Here is a 17,709-nt window from a genome sequence, read left to right as displayed (position 1 = left end):
GTGGAAGCTGACCAGCTGCTGCTGGGACCAGCAGGGGTAGTGTAGTGGTCCTTAAATCACGATGAATAGGATCAAACTAAATGTTGTGTTGTTCCTGTTGCACTCAGAATACAAAGTAGAATAGGTAACCTTAACTAGCAGGTTGAGGGTTAACCTGGGGTCATACCTGTTTGGTTCACAAGCAGGGTCATGTTCAAGGTAAGGTTCATGTTAAGGGTAAGGGTCAGGTTAAGGTTAAGGGTCTACCTGCTGGGCAGCGAGCCGCGCCTGTTTGAGCTGAGCCTCCAGGTGAGCCTTGACGTCCTCGGCCGTCTTCAGACTGCCCCCCATCTTAGAGGGGTCTACGCCCTGGGACTTCTCCTTCTCCACCCTGCTCCACCCGGGGACACACAGACGTCAGGACCATTCACAAAAGTATAGTAACTCTATAAGAACATTCACCATGCAGGGCGACAGCCAGCTCGACAGGAGCAGTCAGGGTGAGGCGTCTCGCTCAGGGACACCTCGACACACAGCTAGGAGGAGCCGGGGATCGAACTTGCAACCTTCCGGTTACCAGCCAACCCGCTCCATCTCCTGAGCCACATGCCCCCCACATTACTCTTGACATGTCTCCACTCTGGATCCATATCGGAACATCTCATATCATCTTTATTCTATCACGATAATACTAATAATCATTATTGAAGAAATGGTCCCTGGGTCCACATGGTGCTGATATCTCTAGTTTTAGTGGGGGCCTCACCGCTCAGCGAAGGCTCTGATCTCCCACAGCTCCAGCTCCTCCTCCGTCACCCACGTCTCCACGGCGACGGGGCCGGTCTGCTTGGCGGGTTCAGGCTTCCTGGGTCTGAGAGCGCTGGAGCGCAGACCCTTCCTCTGAGGGGTGGGGGTCTCTGCTGGAAGGGGACAACAGTCTCAGACCGGCTCCTCGCACGCCCCTTTACACCTCCTCTGTACCTCCTCCATACCCCACATCAAATCTCCTGAACACCTCCTCTGTACCTCCCAAGTCTCCTCAAGACCTCCCTCCAACCTCCTCAAACCCACCCCCATAACTACTGAACACCTCCTCCCCCCTCCTGAAGACCCTCATACGACATGACAACCCCCCCCACCTCTAAAATCATCTACCTTCTCCCTGCACACCACCTCCTCAGAAGCCCCCAACCGCCCTGACGACCACAGGGTGGGTGAGAGGGAGGGGAGGACGGGTGAGGGGGGGGGAGGAAGGGAGAGGAGAGTATGGGTGAGGGGAGGGGAGGATGGGTGAGGGGAGGGGAGGATGGGTGAGGGGGGAGGGGGTTGAGAGGAAGACGGGGGGAGGTACCTTTGCTGGGCGTGTCCCTGATGCTGAGCGGGCAGATGATCTTGCGGATGCAGTACTCGGAGCGGATCCCGTACGGCCCCACGTCCCGCCGCTTGATGATCTCCGTGGTGATGATGTCTGTCTCCGTGGTCTCTGCAGGGCAATGTGGGTATTGGAATTCAATTTCAATACAGTTTAATGGTTGTTTACTACTTTATAAATAAACAGGTCAAAACCAGAAGTAACCCAGAAAAGGCGTACATTTGCAAAAAGACTGGTGGAGTAAATGAGCCAAAGCTATTACATTAACAGATTCATAGTGAGAACGATGGCTAGGAGAGTGCGTGAGTGAGTGAGAGGTCAAGGGAAGGTGAGAGAGACAGAAAGGGTTTACCTTTCCTGGTGGTCCCCATGGCAGAGAGGGGCTTGACCCCCATGTCGTCCCAGCGGAGAGAGGCCCATAGCAGGCGGAGCATGAGGCTGACCCCGGCCAGCGAGCGTACCGTCTGGAGACGGTACCTGGGGGGGGGGGGAGATAAACCCATTGGTTAACCCCAACTAGAGATGTCCCCATACCATTTCTTTCTGATACCGATTCCAGAGTATTGGCCGATACAGAGTACCGATACAGCATCTAGCATTGTAACTACTAATTGCACTTGTTCTTATTGGAGGGTTTTCTTACGATGACAGCAGTCGGTTCACTAACTGTCTAAAATCTTTCAAAATTAGATCATTTACATTTAAAATCTATAATTATAAGAATACATTTGTATGCATATACATTTGTATTCTTGTAGTCTATATTTTTCTTGGTAGCTCTCACACTCGTCGGTCGGAGATGACGCGTTTCCCATTCCAACTTCCCACCTCTGACAATAACGACCAGCATAACACTGTAGTGTTTGCGGTGTTCTCTGCCTTTGCAGTAGGGGTGGGAATATCTTGGCACCTCACGATTCGATTTCGATTCAGAGGTCAACGATTCGATTCTATTCCGATTATGAGGTCAACGTTTCTAAAACAATTATCGATGCAACAAAAAAATCGATGTACATTTCCATGCGTGATTTCCAAATATATATATAGATCTGAGTTTGCTACTCAGTTTGCTAATCACTTTCTACTTCTGTGATGATCATTAAAGACATCAACAGATGAATTAACTTATCTAATATTTTATTAGAGAAAAAAGCTTTTGTCACAAATATTACTTTCTATGAACAATGCAATGATCAATGCAGCTTGCATTACAACACAATTCTATGTCATTAAAGAAAAAGCTGCTCTTGAATTAGAAGGAGTTCTTGTGTCTGGCTGTGAGTTTGCGTTCATGCTATGCATAGGCTAAATCGCAATCGTGACCAATACACACTGAAAATAAATTAACTAATTTTAAAATTACTAAAATTATCCCTCTCTGGCGAACAGAATGTTACAGCAGGTGAACAAATTAAAAAATAAATAATAATAAAAAATAACAAAAACATTTTAAATTAAAATTCAGATTATTAATTGATCTGCATCGAGACGGAATCGTTCTATAGAGAATCGCGATGCATTGAAGAGTCTATTATTATTCCCAACCCTACTGTGCAGTAAAGAAGTCACGTGATGTGCATAGATGCAGTCTATACATCGGTGCATAGACTTGCGTACCCGCCGATACTGCCTAAAATGCAGCATCGGATGAATTTCCGATACTAGTATTGTTATCGGAACAACTCTAACCTAAACACGAACATCCAGGTGAACCTGTTCCTCGTATCATATCAACTCCCCCAACAGAAAACCCCACCCTTAACCATTCTGACAGTTCACACTTAAAGTTCTAAAACTAAAAACCCCCCCCCTCCTGGTCACTGACCTCCAGGTGATGGCGAAGGTGGGCCGGGGCGAGGGGTAGGGCCAGATGTCGGGGGCGGGCTTAGCGGTGTAGCTGAAGATGGGGACCTCCCTGAGCCCTGCCCGGCGGGCCAGCCGCTGCAGCTGGTCGTTGGGCAGAACGAAGATGCTCTTCTTGCTGCTCTTGGTGACGAACTTGCGGTAGGAGGGCAGCGCCGTGCCCGAGCGTGCCTTGCGGCAGCGGGAGAAGCGCAGCAGGCTGACGCGGTCGCGGGTCGAGTACTCCTTGCTGAGCGTCATGGAGCCGCTGGCCCGGGACGACACCGTCCGGTGGTGGCCCCGGCCTGCCCCCGTCGTCGTGGTGACGGAGGAGATAGTGGTGACGGTGCTGCACTGCGCCGTCGAGCGCGCCACGGAGACCGAGGCAGGGGCGCCGTTCCCGGAGACCACAGCGTGGGAGGTGGTGGTCACCGTGGTGATGGCGGTGGTGATGGTGGTGACCTGGCTGACGGTCTTGAGGGGGGTCTCAGCGGCAGCGGGGGCCGCGGTGCCAAGGTTGTTGCTGGTCGCCGTGACGACGCCGTCGCCCCTGCCCAGGTGGTTCTCCAGGCGGGGGAGCTTGGCGGGGGTCGGGATGCTGCCGGCCTGGGCTCCGGTCCCGTTGACGTGCGGCCGGTCGCCCCCGTTGGCGCTGGGCCGGGGGTCGGCCGCCGTCCCGTTGACCCCTGACCCCCAGTCCTCCGACTCCTCCCCCAGCGGACGCTTCCTGCCGTTCTCGCCCGCCCGTGGCCCCTCCCCCTCCGCGTCCGGTGGGGGCCGCTTGGCCGACTCGTCGTCCGGCCGCACCCCTCCGTTCAGCTCCGTGTGGGGCGGGGCGTCGCCTAACCTCACGTCCAGGTTGTCCGTCTCTCCTGACGTCCGCGTCCGGCTCTCCGTCTGCTCCTGGTCGAACTCCAGCCGCTTCACTATCGCGCTCTCCCTCCCCTCCCTCCCCGGGGGGCTCTCCTCCTCCGCCGTGGCGGGGGTGGAGTTGGGGGTTGCCGCGGGCGGCGGGCCCTCGGGGGTGTCGGCCTTGGCCCTGCTGAAGCGGCCGAGCAGCGCAGCCTGTTTGATGCGCTCCAGCCGCTGCTTCTCCTCCAGGGTGAACTGCTTGACCCGGCGCTCCAGCAGCATGTCCAGACGCGACGGGCGCACCTTCTTCTTGTAGGCCGTGCGCAGCTGGAAGCCCTCGCTGACGTTCACCACGTCGTGGTAGAAGGGCTTGGGGCCCTGCCCGGCATCATCCACAGGGACCTCCTTGGCCCCCTCCTCGGCCCCCTCTGTGGGCCTCTCCACGGGACCGGGGCCCTCCGTGGCAGCCTCCGTTGGAACCTCCGTCGGGCCCCCCTCCATAGCCCCCTCGATGGGGCCCCGTGTGGGGCCCTGCATTGAGCCCTCCATGGCCCCCTCTACAGCCCCCTCTTTCGGGCCCTCGACGGTCCTCTCCACTGTGCCCTCCTTGGGGCTCGTGGCCGTCTCCACGGGGCCCTCCATGGCCGTTTCCATGGCCTCCTCCTTCACCGGCTGCCCAGCCGCGGCGGTGGGGGGCGAGGAGGCTCCCTGCTGCTCCTCTGTGAAACACAGAGAACCAGGAGTCAAGAACCACACGGAGGGTCAGGAGTCAAGAACCACACACAGCAGGATAAGAGGGTTTCAGAGGAGGTCTACTGGAAACGGGCTGGTTGATAGCAAGGACCGGGTATCCATTGAAATGGACCACTACCTGAGAGAGGCATCGTAATTGGGAACTTTACTCTACAGGAAACTAAATTTAAGGGTGAAAGAAAAACTAGAGACCAAATCAACATGAGGTGACTTGAACACAATAATAACAACTTGGATTTCAACTGCCAACCTTTTCTGCCACTGGAGGAGACGACCTCCATCTTAGTTTCTGTCTCCTCCTCCGTTTTTTTCTCCTCCTGCTGCTGCTCCTCCTTCTCCTTCTCCCCGCCGGTGTGGGCCCAGGGTGGGGGCTTCTCGTCCTCCCCGCTGCTCTGGGTTGTGGGTTTGTCTTCCGGCTTGGTGCTGCCTGACGGTGTTCCTTCTAGCCTGGCTTTAGCTGCAGAACACCAAACACAGCAGAGGAGGAGAACGGCAACGTGAGGACGGTTCAGGACGGGGTCTGATCTCCTGTATTGACTGAGAAGACGGGGCGATATCAATCAGGTGTGGGTTTGGTGGATTGATACTTTCAGGTTGTCCGAAGACCTCAGGGATTAAACCCAGTACCCTTCAGCGAGTCAAGCCCCACACTGTCCTTCCAGCAACCCAGAGCCCCATAAGAGATGTCCTCGTTCTATGGGGCAATGTGATCAGGCCTAGAATCCATACAGAATCAGTTTAACTACTACAGTATGAATATGCAGGAGGGGTTAGGGCGGGGAACAGCTGGCGATTAATAGATTTTTAAACGTAATTCAAATAAATGGTCAATAAATTATTTTTATCAGAAAATCAATTATTGTTTAGAGTTTGCCTAAAGTCTGTGGCAACCAAATTTTGCTTTTGTTAATTTTCAAATAAAATGTGTGTGTTTGTGTGCGTGCGTCCCTACCCTCCAGCTCCTTTCGGTAGTTGGGGTTGGTGTTGCCGGGCAGCCGGGGCAGGAAGCGGGGGACGTGGGTCTTGCTGACCCAGCTCCACCCACCGTACCCCGTCACGCGGTACTCCTCCCCCTTCTGCTTCCACACCTGGTCACGACACCACAGGGGGTCCGAGTTAGAGGATCATAAGGAACATGCATGGGGGCATTGGGTGAACTGAGGTGGGATGGCACTGTTTTAAAGCTTGTTGAAGTGCGTGTGTACCTGGTGCTTGATAGGGAAGCTGTTCCTGATGCAGATGGCCTGTGTGTGTGTCTGGTGCTCGACGGGGAAGGTGTACTTGACCCAGGTGGCCTGTGTGTGTGTGTGTGTGTGTGTACCTGGTGCTTGACGGGGAAGGTGTACTTGACCCAGGTGGCCTGTGTGTGTGTGTGTGTGTGTGTGTGTGTGTGTACCTAGTGCTTGACGGGGAAGGTGTACTTGACTCGGGTGGCCTGTGTGTGTGTGTGTGTGTACCTGGTGCTTGACGGGGAAGGTGTACTTGACCCAGGTGGCCTGTGTGTGTGTGTGTGTGTACCTGGTGCTTGACGGGGAAGGTGTACTTGACCCAGGTGGCCTGCTGAAGCGTCTCCTCGTCCTCCAGCTTCTTCTCCCTCTTTTTCATCTTCTCCTTTTCCTCACGCTCCATCGACGTCATGCGGTGCAGCCTGACACACAGACAGACAGACAGAGGGACAGACAGACAGACACACAGACAGAGGGACAGATAGACAGAGGGACAGACAGAGGGACAAACACACAGACGGACAGAGGGACAGCATGATGGACCGACAGACAGACACAGACAGACAGAGGGACAGACAGGCAGACACACAAACAGACAGAGGGACAGACACACAGAGGGACAGACAGACAGAGGGACAGACAGACCAATGAAGGAAGAGAACAAAGGTCAGAGGTGATAACGGGATGGATGATTAATAATATGTGGATGGTTCACTGTGAGTTTCTGCACCATGACTCCATTTAATCATCATCGAAAGCCACGATCGAGGTCACTGGGCAAGGTAGGGGTTGGGGTTTGAACCCAGAATATTCCGTCCTTGAGTCCATCCCCCTAAGTGTTAGACTAGACTATCCAGAGCCCCGATGAGCTTCAATGTCTCTCTTCACCTTGCACCTTAACCTTTTTTGATGTGTTGAACTGAATCTTTGTTAGCATTACTAATCTACTAATATTATTATTACCAACAATACCCATATTATAATTATCATTACTCAAATTACCCAGATCATTAGGCATTGTTACTAACATCACATTACCCCGATCACACCTCATGTCAAAACCATGGTTCGGGTCATTACTGTTCATATGAGCTGCTTGGGTGTAGTTACTAGGGTTGCTGGGGCTACGGGGGTTGCTAGGGCTACGGGGGTTGCCAGGTTACCGGGTGTGTCCGAGGGACTCCTTCCACACGGGCAGCATGACCACGGGCTTGATGGCGCACTCCAGGATGGCGAGGGCCAGAGCGAACTCACGGGCCTTACTGCACATCTGGACCGCCTTGTTCCAGTTGGACCTGGAACGAACACACAAACACACCCAATTAGGAACACACACACACACACAACCAGTTAGGAACACACACACACAAACACACCAGAATGTGCGTGAGGAAGTGCGTCCCCGTCGTCTTAAGCTCAGGTATCTGAGACGCTGACCAGTGCGGCCATGCGGGGGTTGTGTACCTGTGTGCGGCCCAGTTGGGGTGTGTGTGTGTGTGTGTGTGTGTGTATGTGTGTGTGTGTGTGTGCCTGTGCGCAGCCCAGTTGGGGTGTGTGTGCATGCGTGCGTGTGTACCTGTGCGTGGCCCAGTTCGGTTGTGTGTGTGTGTGTGTGTGTGTGTGTGTGTGTGTGTGTGTGTGTGTGTGTGTGTGTGTGTGTGTGTGTGTGTGTGTGTGTGTGTGCGTGAACCTCTGCGCGGCCCAGTTGGGGTGTGCGTGTGTGAACCTCTGCGCGGCCCAGTTGGGGTGTGCGTGTGTGAACCTGTGCGCGGCCCAGTTGGGGTGTGCGTGTGTGTACCTGTGCGCGGCCCAGTTGGGGTGTGTGTGTGTGTACCTGTGCGCGGCCCAGTTGGGGTGTCTGTGTGTGTACCTGTGCGCGGCCCAGTTGGGGTGTGTGTTTGTGTGTGTGTGTGTGTGTGTGTGTACCTGTGTGCAGCCCAGTTGGGGTGCATGAAGGGCCCGGGCACGCTGCCCTCCAGCTGGATGATGGTGAGCCGCAGCGTGGACACCGTCAGCACGCGGGAGCCGTGGATGGAGCCATTCCAGCGGAAGTCGGCGGCGGCAGTGAGGCTGAACTTGTGGCTGAGGTGGCGGCGCTTGTCATGGTCCTCACGGTGCTGGTGCTTGTTCAGCGCTAGCACGTTGGTGCTGAACTGGTTGTGGTACACGCGGTACTTCCCCTCCTGGCCCAGGCGGAACAGGTTTGCCGCGTTGGCCCGAAGCTCCGCCTGCTCCTTGGCCAGGGAGGAGTCAGAGCAGAGGGGTGGCGGGGGGAGGGACAGGGAGAGGGACGGCTGGGGGGAGGAGACCGGAGACAGGAGGGGTGAAAGGAGGGAGACAGGAGAATGAGGTGTTGGGCTTTGATGTATCATCATAAAATTAATAAAAACATATTTCCCACTATATGTACACATTATTTCGATTTTTTTTCATTTTGCCATGCAAATGTCAGAATGCCTTATCTTAGTATTGTAGTTTAATAGTTTATATAATCATGAAAAATTATCAAAACCCAACACATGGCAGAACCATGGGTCCAGCGTCACCAGCTCCTTCCATGTCAGGATCTGTCCAATCAGACACCCTTACCCCATTATTGCTGCTCAGCGATTGGTCGACAGCCCCAGGTCCTCCGGACGCTGCTCTTCCCCCACAGAGCTTCACTCCCTCCTCTGGAGAGACGAAATAGACCATAATGTTGACACACCAAGCAGGACTGTCTAGTCTAGTGGTTAGAGAGCCCAACCGCCAGCCCAAAGGTTCCGGGTTCAATCCCCCACATCGGCATTCTCTCTGTAGCAGGGTGGGAAACTTTTACTTTTCTAGAGCAATAAGCCCCTCCACCCTCCCTAGACCAGCACTGAAAGAGCTGATTTTTTACAACAAAAAAAACGTGAAATATGAATCTTGGTTGAATTTATTAAATATTGCGTTGGTTTAATGTTGCTGCCACTATGATATTTACAAGGATTATTATTGATTATTGATAACAGTACCATAAGAATCGTTTTTTTTTTTTATTAATGGCACAAAGATATCCAGTTTGGTATCAATGAAAGGTTGCTGAGGAGTACAGGAGACTATAAGAAGGGCTGAGCAATATTCCATATTGTGGTCGTTGAATGGTACTGTATCGTCGTGAAATCAAGGCATTTACTCATCTTTTTTACATCTTAATTAATGAAGAAGACAAAATATAAGATCAAAATTATGTTTTAAAAGTGAGAAGGGGTTAGTTACTAGTTGTACCATACTCCCATCTCCATAAAATTTAACTGAACGACCCCCTGCTCGACAGTTAACCCAGTGCCGACTGAACGGTGAACTCATGAGCATGTTGGGAACTTCATCAATATGGTGTCTAACTCTCTGACTACTAGAAGACAGTTTCCCTGGCCCAGTGCCACCGGGGTGGAACCACCCACCTGATCCGTCCTTGCTGGTGAAGGACCACTGGGAGGATCGGTCCGTCAGGTCGGGCTCCTCCGGCACCCTGAGGGCCCCGTTGGTCTGCTCCTCAGCGGGCTGGGGCCCCTCCACCTCCTTCCCACTCGTATCTGCCAGATGGATTACAAATTCAGGTTAGAGCTGGTATGATGTGGGTGGTTAGGGGGTCTGCCTCGCAGCCAGGAGGTTCTGGGTTCGAACCCCGTGGTCAGCAGTTTGACCAGCAGTCAACCTCACCCCTGACCCTTACTGCTCCTCAATAACATGCATCTCGATCCACTGCAGGACACTTTGGGTGAACACTTGAATTATTACGGCTGTGTCTCAATTCAGGGATCGCATCCTTCGAAGGATGCGGTCTATGAAGGTGTGGCCTTCGTAGACTGTGAAGGCCGGGCCGAAGGCCGAACAAACGTTTTTAAATGAGACGGTCTGGCCTACGGAGCATTTCCAGTTTGCGTAACAAGCCGTTAACACCCTTTACCTCGCGTGACGACGCGCTGCTCCTGTCACCTAGCAACCCTGACAGCTGCGGTTCAAACCGGACGGCGGACGAGAAATATGGAGCCATTATATAACTATATAAAATATAACGTTAATTAGTTTAACGTTATATGGCTCGTGTTAATGTCATTGAACTTTGACAATAAAGTTACAAATTTAAAATAGTCCCAACTTTATTTTAATATAATAAAATGTTTTTACATAGTTTTGTCATTAAATATGTAACTTGCTGCAACTGCCGCTTCCACTCTCTCCGACGCCATTTCTAAAAAAATTCAACGCGCAATGAATCTTGGGATACGTTGGGCCGTGAAGGATCCAGCCGGTGGATCCTTCAAATTCGGGAAAAGAAAGCTGCATTTGTCGGTCGCATTTGAAGGAGGCTTCGAAATGGGACAGCCTTGACGCGTCGCAGTGACGCAATCGGCCTTTGAATGGAGCCTTCGAAGGATGCGTCCCCTGAATTGAGACACAGACCTCATCTACCAGGGTTAGCCCTGACCCTAACCGTAGTGTTCTGGTGTGATGCTATGCAGGTTTATTTAAGGTTTAAGCATACCGGTCTCTTCCTGTGAGGTCTCTCCAGAGGGGGCGAGGTTCTCCTGGCTGGAGGCGGGGTCAACATGGGCTGAGTCCGAGGGGTCCATGGCAGGGTTAAGGGTCGGGTCGCTGCTGTCCTCCTCTCCAGCAGGAGGCGCTGTAGGACAGACATCTACAGGAGGTAAAATAACATAAAGAGTCAATTAAACGTTTTCATCTCGTTTTTTTTGCGTTTAGGTCTTTGGTATGATAAAACAATCATGCTGCAATTGTTTTAGCTTACAATCATCTGCTCAAGATTAAATAAAATATAAAACACTTAGATAAACACATTAAATTGTGCAGAGCAATTCCGCCTGATATTGATAAAGTAAAGTGAATTTGCTTCATGTGAAAAAGGAGCGAACGAGAGAAAGAAGAAACTCATACAGCAAGAAGGAGACAAGAATAAAGAAAGACACAAAGACTGCAGGAACAGCAGCAGCATGAGGTTCACCTTCCAGCCCCGAGCCCTCCTCTCCTCCCGGCTCCTCAGGCTGTGAGGGGCCTTCTGCTCTATCTGGGGCGCATTCCAACTCCGGTTTGGCCTTCTCTGCCTCCTCCGCTCTCTTCCTGGCCTCCTGCTCCTCTCGCTTCAGCTTCAGGCGCGCCGTGATAATCTCTGCAAACACCGCAAGGAAAGGAAAGATAATAAACTAAACCAATCCTATGACTTGAGTTTATTTTTAGGATGTAGGATTCCGGGGGCGGTCTCCTGGTTAGGTTGATCGACTCCCAACTGGAAGGTACTGGGTTTGGTTCCCCGAGATGCCGAACCCATACCCGCTTCATAATATGTGAAAACAATGTGGCTTTTTTGGGATCAATGCTAAACGACATGGAATATAAATTTAATGAAAATTTAAATTGTAAGTATATTTTTATTGTGGACCAAGCGGTCATTTCTTTCAACTCCATTACAGACGGTAAGTGAGTTGAAAGAGTTCACAACTTATCGCAACAGAGTTTTAGTGTCTCGCGGGGATCTTGAATGGCCGCCTCTTAAGACCCCCTGTTCGAGGGGGTCCCCCCACAGGTCAGCCCCCCATCACCATAGACAAGAGGTATCCTCCTCTTTTTGTATTGAAAATATTTCCCTGTAATTCTATCATTTCTGTAAATGACGGCCCTCATTGCTCTCCGAACCCTCCCTAAAAGGAAGGACCCCCACTGAGGTCCTCCTCTGCTCTCCTCCCAGCAGGGGGCGCCCCAGCTCACCGTTGGCAGCGGTGAGGTAGGCCTTGTTGTTTCCCCGGGCCTTGCCGGTGAGCTCGTCGGTGACGTCCATGTGCGCGTGCGCCTCCTCCTTCACCTCCTCCAGGGCGGCGCACAGGTCCACCTCCCAGTACTGCCCATCCAGCACCTCCATCAGCTCCTCAAGCTGCTGCCTGGTGCTGTAGTACCACACCTCCTTCTGTTCCTTCTCCCCCTCCTCCTCACTGAGAGAGAGAGAGAGACACACAAAAACACACTAAGTATTGGAATTGACTGGTTCACATTAGGGATGGGCGATATGGCCTAAAATCCATATTGCGATATACATTGCAGCATCTTGCGATAACGATATATATCATGATATAAAATCATAAAATAACCGTTTCAAAACAGGTTACATAGACTCTAAGGAAAGCCAAACTGCTAAATGTATTTTAAAAAAAGAGAAATATAGCATGTCATTTCGAGAACATTTATTGTGAAACACTGTAATCATTCAACATAATGTTGCAGATAAATAAAATTAGTATTGGGTTTCTTTCCTTAAGTGCAAACCATTCTAAAAGGCACTACACTTAGTTTAAGTCCTTGGTTCTTAAATGCCACCCAAGATGCAGAGAACAGGAAAAGCAGGTGTCTTTTTAGATAAGGAACAGACACGGACAATTAGGGATGGGCATGATTAATTGATGATCGATCATTGATTGTTAAGATTTTTGTCGATTACGTGATATTTTTATCGATCAAAAGGAGGTTGACCCAGCCGGAGAGGTGGTCTCGGAGACGTTGCTCAACATGGAGCAAAGAGGAGACGGAACGTCTATTGGATATTTGGGTCCGATATCCAAAAGACATTCCCTCTCCTCTTAGCTCCATGTTGAGCCACCACCCGACGGTCCGACAAAAGAAAGTGAAAAGTATGCTGGAAAACATAACTTAAAAATTCCGATGCATTTAACACATTCCGAGTCAGGATGAGGGAGAAGGAGTTGGATCGCTCCGCAGATCAATGTTTATCACGCTGGATATCCATGATTGTTTACTTTCACCGGTGCTTCCCCCCCCCCCCGGACCTTTTTGTCCAATGATTTAACGTTCTTTGCACACATGCGAGTTAGTTGACAAATTCTGGCACTTTTGCGAAAATTGCAATGTGAAATGGAACCGCACCAAACCAAAAATTAAACATTGTATTTTGCGTCATCAACATGCATTATCGCGATAGAGCGATAGAATTAAAATCTATCGTAGGCCATTTTTTTATCGTTTATATCGCGCATTACTAGTTCACATTCAAACCACTTCCCTGAATGGGTTGAACCTGTGAAGCAGGGAAGCGTTGCAATCTCTTCGGGACCTGAGCTCTGCTGGGGTACTTACACTGCAGCACGTGGGACATTCCCTCAGCGCAAACTGAATTACTACTCTGAGAGATGGCTTCTTAAACCGCCAGTGAACACTCCGACCATGATAGTGCCGAGGCTGAACCAATGGGGGCCAGCCTGAATGTTAACTGGTTCTGCTCCCTTGAGTCGAGTGGCGTTACACAGCGAGTTAGAGAGGAGTCGACACTTTAACATGCCTGTTCTCCCACGCACACCATATGGTGTCAGACAGACAGATCCTCAACTCTCAGGATCTGCAACCATCTGCAACCCTTCAACTGCCAGTCCATCACTGTGTCAGGAAGTGATCAGAAGGATCACAAGGTTTAAAAATATATATATATATTGATGATAGTTTATACATATAATTAATGTAAATAGTAGAGTTTACATTCAATATATTTGGTGAATGGACTTGAAATAATCAATTTTATAAGGTAATTTTTGTATCCTTTTATAAGAAATAATTACTCAATATGTGAAAGTGTGGATTCTAAATCCATTCGATTATTAAACATGACTCCAATAACTGATCAGCAACCACAACAACAACAACAACCACCACCACCACACGCACTCACACTATGATCCTGCGGTTCAGGAACCAGTACTTCCTCTCGTGCCGGTCATATCCCACCGGCTCTGCCCGGATGTACGGCCGGCTGCGCTGCATCTCGGACACGCAGTCCGTGACGCCGGCCACGCGGTGCGCCGCGCAGATCTCGCACTGCCACTCGTCCTCCGGCACGGCGGCCAGCTTTACGCACTCCAGGTGGTAGACGGCCGAGCAGGTCTCGCAGCACAGCAGGTCGCCCAGCCGGTGGCACACGCGGCAGTGGTCGTCGGAGATCACCACCCCCTCCGACATCAGCTCCTCCCTCGCCATGTTGGTGGTGAGGAACTGGTCTGTGAGGAACTGCAGCACCTTCACCTTGCTCTGCAGTGGCCCGTAGGGGAACTCCTCCCCTTCCTGCCAGGGCAGGACGTGGCGGTACTCGCCGTCACTCTCGCAGTACGCCCGCACGGCCTCGGGCCAGGTCATGCCGTCCACGAAGTACAGCGTGGAGTTAACCGAGTCCTTGAGGTCGGCGGGGCCGAAGGAGGTGTTGGAGGAGTCCTCCTCGCGCAGGATGGCCTTGAGGAGGGCGATGTGTGTCTCGGCCACCAGCGTGCACTGCTCCCCGCCCACCAGCGCCGCGCAGAAGTCCTCGAAGCGGAACGGCGAGAGCCGCAGCACGCCGCTGAAACTGCGGAGCACCTCGTAGACGGAGGCCACGCTGAGGAGCTCCCTCCGGGGGATCAGGAGGTCATCCGAGCTCTCGGGGAGCACCAGGGGCGGCACCTCCTTCTGCTCCAGGAGGGGGGTGCGGGCCCGGGGGGCCCGGGGTCTCCTTCTCCCTGACAGAAGAACACAGCCAAGAACACGTCAACAGAGAGTCCATATGGGAGGCCTTAGCTGAGAGCAAAAAGAGAACCTCTCGTAATAAAAGAAGCTTTGTTTTATAATATATATATAGTACTCATAACGTTGGATGTGCAGTTGCTTTATAGATATTGTACTCTAAAAGGGATTCAGCTTAAAATATTAATCACGTAAACGCAGAACACTGCTCATAAAGCATCACAGAGGAAGCCTTGTGTTGGCTGACGAGCATCCTCTCATTAATACCATCTAATTAAAACTTTAAGACGTTTGTCCAAAACTACTCCATATGTCTACACACAGTAGTGATGCTACCTAAGTAAAACCACTGTTGAATTCATTAGAGAAGCCAGAATACACTTTATATATTTTGTGCATGATTTAAAACGTATGTTAGGTAAAAGCGCTCTTAACAACTATTCCGCCTCAGGGAATTGCAAACGTGGCACATTTAATAATTGTATTTCTTAAGTATAAATAATAAAAGGCGAAAACATCAGATAAAATAACCGTTTCCTCAACAGACCCTTGCCATTGTTGTTTTCGACGTGTCCTGGTGCATATGACAGTCCGTTAGCATTAGCTGCAGCTAGCGACGAGCTAACGTTAGCACGTCACTAGAGTTTGCTAACGTTAGCTCGTCGCTAGGTTAGCTGCAGCTACTGCTAACGTACGGATGACAGCACGTTAGTATTAGCCGGAGCGTGCTAGCGCCAAGCTGACGTTAGTTCCGCGCTAGCTGCAGCTAGCCTAGCGACGAGCTAACGCTAGACCTCCGCTGACAACACCTCGTATAGTACACACACGGAGACGGGTTATAAACCGTCTCATGATGGACCGGTGCTGTGCTGAGGCGACCCGAGTACCCGTCGGGTGTTCAGCCAGCCTGCAGCACTCTAGTGCCCTGACTGAGGCCTGCTTCATACATATTAGTCTCCATTTTGAACAATACAGCTCCCTGCTCCTCAGGAGTGGACACCTGGCGCCCCCCACACCTGGCCTGACACCTGGGCCTCCCACACCTGGGCACACCTGACCCCCCCCCCCCCCCCCCCACCTGGGCGCACCACATCTGCGCCCCCCCCCCCCCTCCCACACACACACACACCTACCTGGAGCCCCCCCCACACCTTGGGGCACCTGACCCCTCTTACCTGCCCTGACACCTTGGCGCACCACACCTGGAAGTACCTGGGCCCACCACACCTGCCCCAACACCCCCTGCACATCTGCCCCCCCCCCCCTAACATCTGGAACCCCAACACCTGCCCTGACATCTGGGTCCCCACACCCGCCCTGCCGTGACCGAAGCGGGACACCCGGTGATTGTTTACCCGGGGTGCTGGTGTGGCCGCTGCTCTCAGTGCAGTGGCTGGCACCGTCATCCCCATCAACAGCCTCATCCTCCTCCAGCAGCACATCTTCCAAGCCCTCCACCTCCTCCTTCAGGGCCTCCTCCTCCTCCTCCGCCTCCTCCTCGGACACGGGATCCTCCTCGACCACCTCCTCCTCCTCTGACCGGAGGCTGACCGCGTCGTCCTCGTCGTCCTCACTCTCGTGGTCGTCGTACACTAGGGTCCTGGAGGCGGCCGAACATCTCCCTCTGCCGCGGCCTGCCCCCCTGCCTCGGCCCCGGCCCCGTGTTGTCCCCCCCCCCGCGCCTCCCCGCTTCCTCCCCCGGGTCGACTTGGACCTCTCCCTCTTGGGGCTCTCGATGTCCTCGTCCCCGCTGTCCCGGGCCCGGGGCTTCAGGTTCCTGCGGGGTCTGAGCCCGTGCACCGGGGCCGGGCTCCGCTGCTCCTCGGCCGGCGGGGCTTTGGGCGGCCTGCCCCTTCTCCCTCTCATGGTAACAAATTGGCTGGGGTTATCTTTCTTTGCGGGTTCTCAGCCGTTGAAGGTCCGATCAAGCGTGGTGTGCGGAGCACGGTGGCGGGGTGTGTGGTGGGTAGACGCGGTCCTGCGGTCCCTGGTGCCCCGGTGTGTGATGCTATAGTCCCTGGCCCGGCGTCCCGCTCCGCGCCTCACTGAGCCGCCATCTTTGTCTCCTCTCTCCGCCGTGAAGAACCCGGAGTCACGTGGTCTGCCGTCCACCAATGGGAGGGACCAACGGGAATTGTATATTATTATTATTATTATATTATTATTATTAATATTTATTAATAAATCGTATTTCATATCATTCTATATTTTTGGGGAAACAATATAAGTGTGTTGTGGTAGTAAAGGATAGGTTTAGTTGAGGATAGGCTTATTTCCTTATTTTGTGTTGACAGGCAGGGCTTGTCTTTACGTGTTATCTTGATCACCTGCGTGTATAAAAGATTAATTCAAATAACGAATGACCTGTTTAAACTACCTTAATTTACATGGTTTAACCACTCTACAATTTTTGCATAAACCACATATATGGTATCGAGTTGTCGTGGCCGAGTGGTTAAGGCGATGGACTAGAAATCCATTGGGATCTTCCCGCGCAGGTTCGAATCCTGCCGACAACGAAGTACAATTTTAATTTTATATTAATGATTTTATATGAGGTGGGTCGGTAGTTGTAAACTGTGACATCGATATGTACCAACTACGTCGCTACAATATAAATATGGGACACTTCGTACACAGTATCGCAACGATTTCAACATTGAAAGATGAGACTTGAACCAAACTAGTAAAACAATGTTGACGTCTTTGAACATCACTCAGCGGCTTAATGCTGTTGGACTTAAAGGTTAACTGGCGGTGTAAACGTTCTGGTTTACTTGGTTATCGATTGATAACAACGTTTTATTACACGTTTTTCCCTCAAAGCGGTGCTCCGCCCACTGGTCACCCACTATGGCAGCAAAGCCCCGCACCGCACACTCGTCACCACACGGGGGCAGCACCGCGCTACACCGCCTACTGGTCACCACAAAAGGTCAGCACCGCACTACACCACCTACTTGTCACCACACGGGGGCAGCAAAGCGCTGCATGTCGTCAACACAGTGGACGTGTGTTGGACACCGCCAAGCGTATTTGACATCACACGGTGGCAGAAAATTACATTCATTTAGCTACCAAAAGAGTCAGCTCGATGCATATAATTGACTGCCACCGTGTACTTCATTACACGTTGTGTAAGTGCAATCAATG

General features: G+C 51.9%; 1 protein-coding gene across 2 annotated transcripts in view; it reads right to left on the bottom strand.

Moving 5' to 3' along the window:
* The window catches only part of LOC307082287 (nucleosome-remodeling factor subunit BPTF-like), a 30,349-nt gene extending 13,737 nt beyond the window's left edge, over positions 1-16,612 (bottom strand). For both annotated transcript variants that reach the window (XM_079745803.1, XM_079745804.1), the window contains exons 1-17: positions 15,912-16,612; positions 13,736-14,552; positions 11,773-11,993; positions 11,012-11,176; positions 10,535-10,687; positions 9,450-9,581; positions 8,614-8,696; positions 7,951-8,318; positions 7,188-7,319; positions 6,317-6,446; positions 5,751-5,886; positions 5,049-5,255; positions 3,177-4,764; positions 1,704-1,828; positions 1,331-1,462; positions 746-899; positions 247-370 (exon numbers count right to left, since the gene is read on the bottom strand). In XM_079745803.1, the coding sequence (XP_079601929.1) occupies positions 247-370; positions 746-899; positions 1,331-1,462; positions 1,704-1,828; positions 3,177-4,764; positions 5,049-5,255; positions 5,751-5,886; positions 6,317-6,446; positions 7,188-7,319; positions 7,951-8,318; positions 8,614-8,696; positions 9,450-9,581; positions 10,535-10,687; positions 11,012-11,176; positions 11,773-11,993; positions 13,736-14,552; positions 15,912-16,422 (5,178 nt within the window). In that variant the 5' untranslated portion in view covers positions 16,423-16,612. The remainder of the gene's footprint in view (positions 1-246; positions 371-745; positions 900-1,330; positions 1,463-1,703; positions 1,829-3,176; positions 4,765-5,048; positions 5,256-5,750; positions 5,887-6,316; positions 6,447-7,187; positions 7,320-7,950; positions 8,319-8,613; positions 8,697-9,449; positions 9,582-10,534; positions 10,688-11,011; positions 11,177-11,772; positions 11,994-13,735; positions 14,553-15,911) is intronic.
* Between the last annotated feature and the right edge of the window lie 1,097 nt (positions 16,613-17,709).

The sequence above is a fragment of the Pollachius pollachius genome (assembly GCF_949987615.1).
Source record: "Pollachius pollachius genome assembly, chromosome: 11".
NCBI classification, from domain to species: Eukaryota; Metazoa; Chordata; class Actinopteri; order Gadiformes; family Gadidae; genus Pollachius; species Pollachius pollachius.
This window is presented reverse-complemented; position numbering and strand designations above follow the sequence as displayed.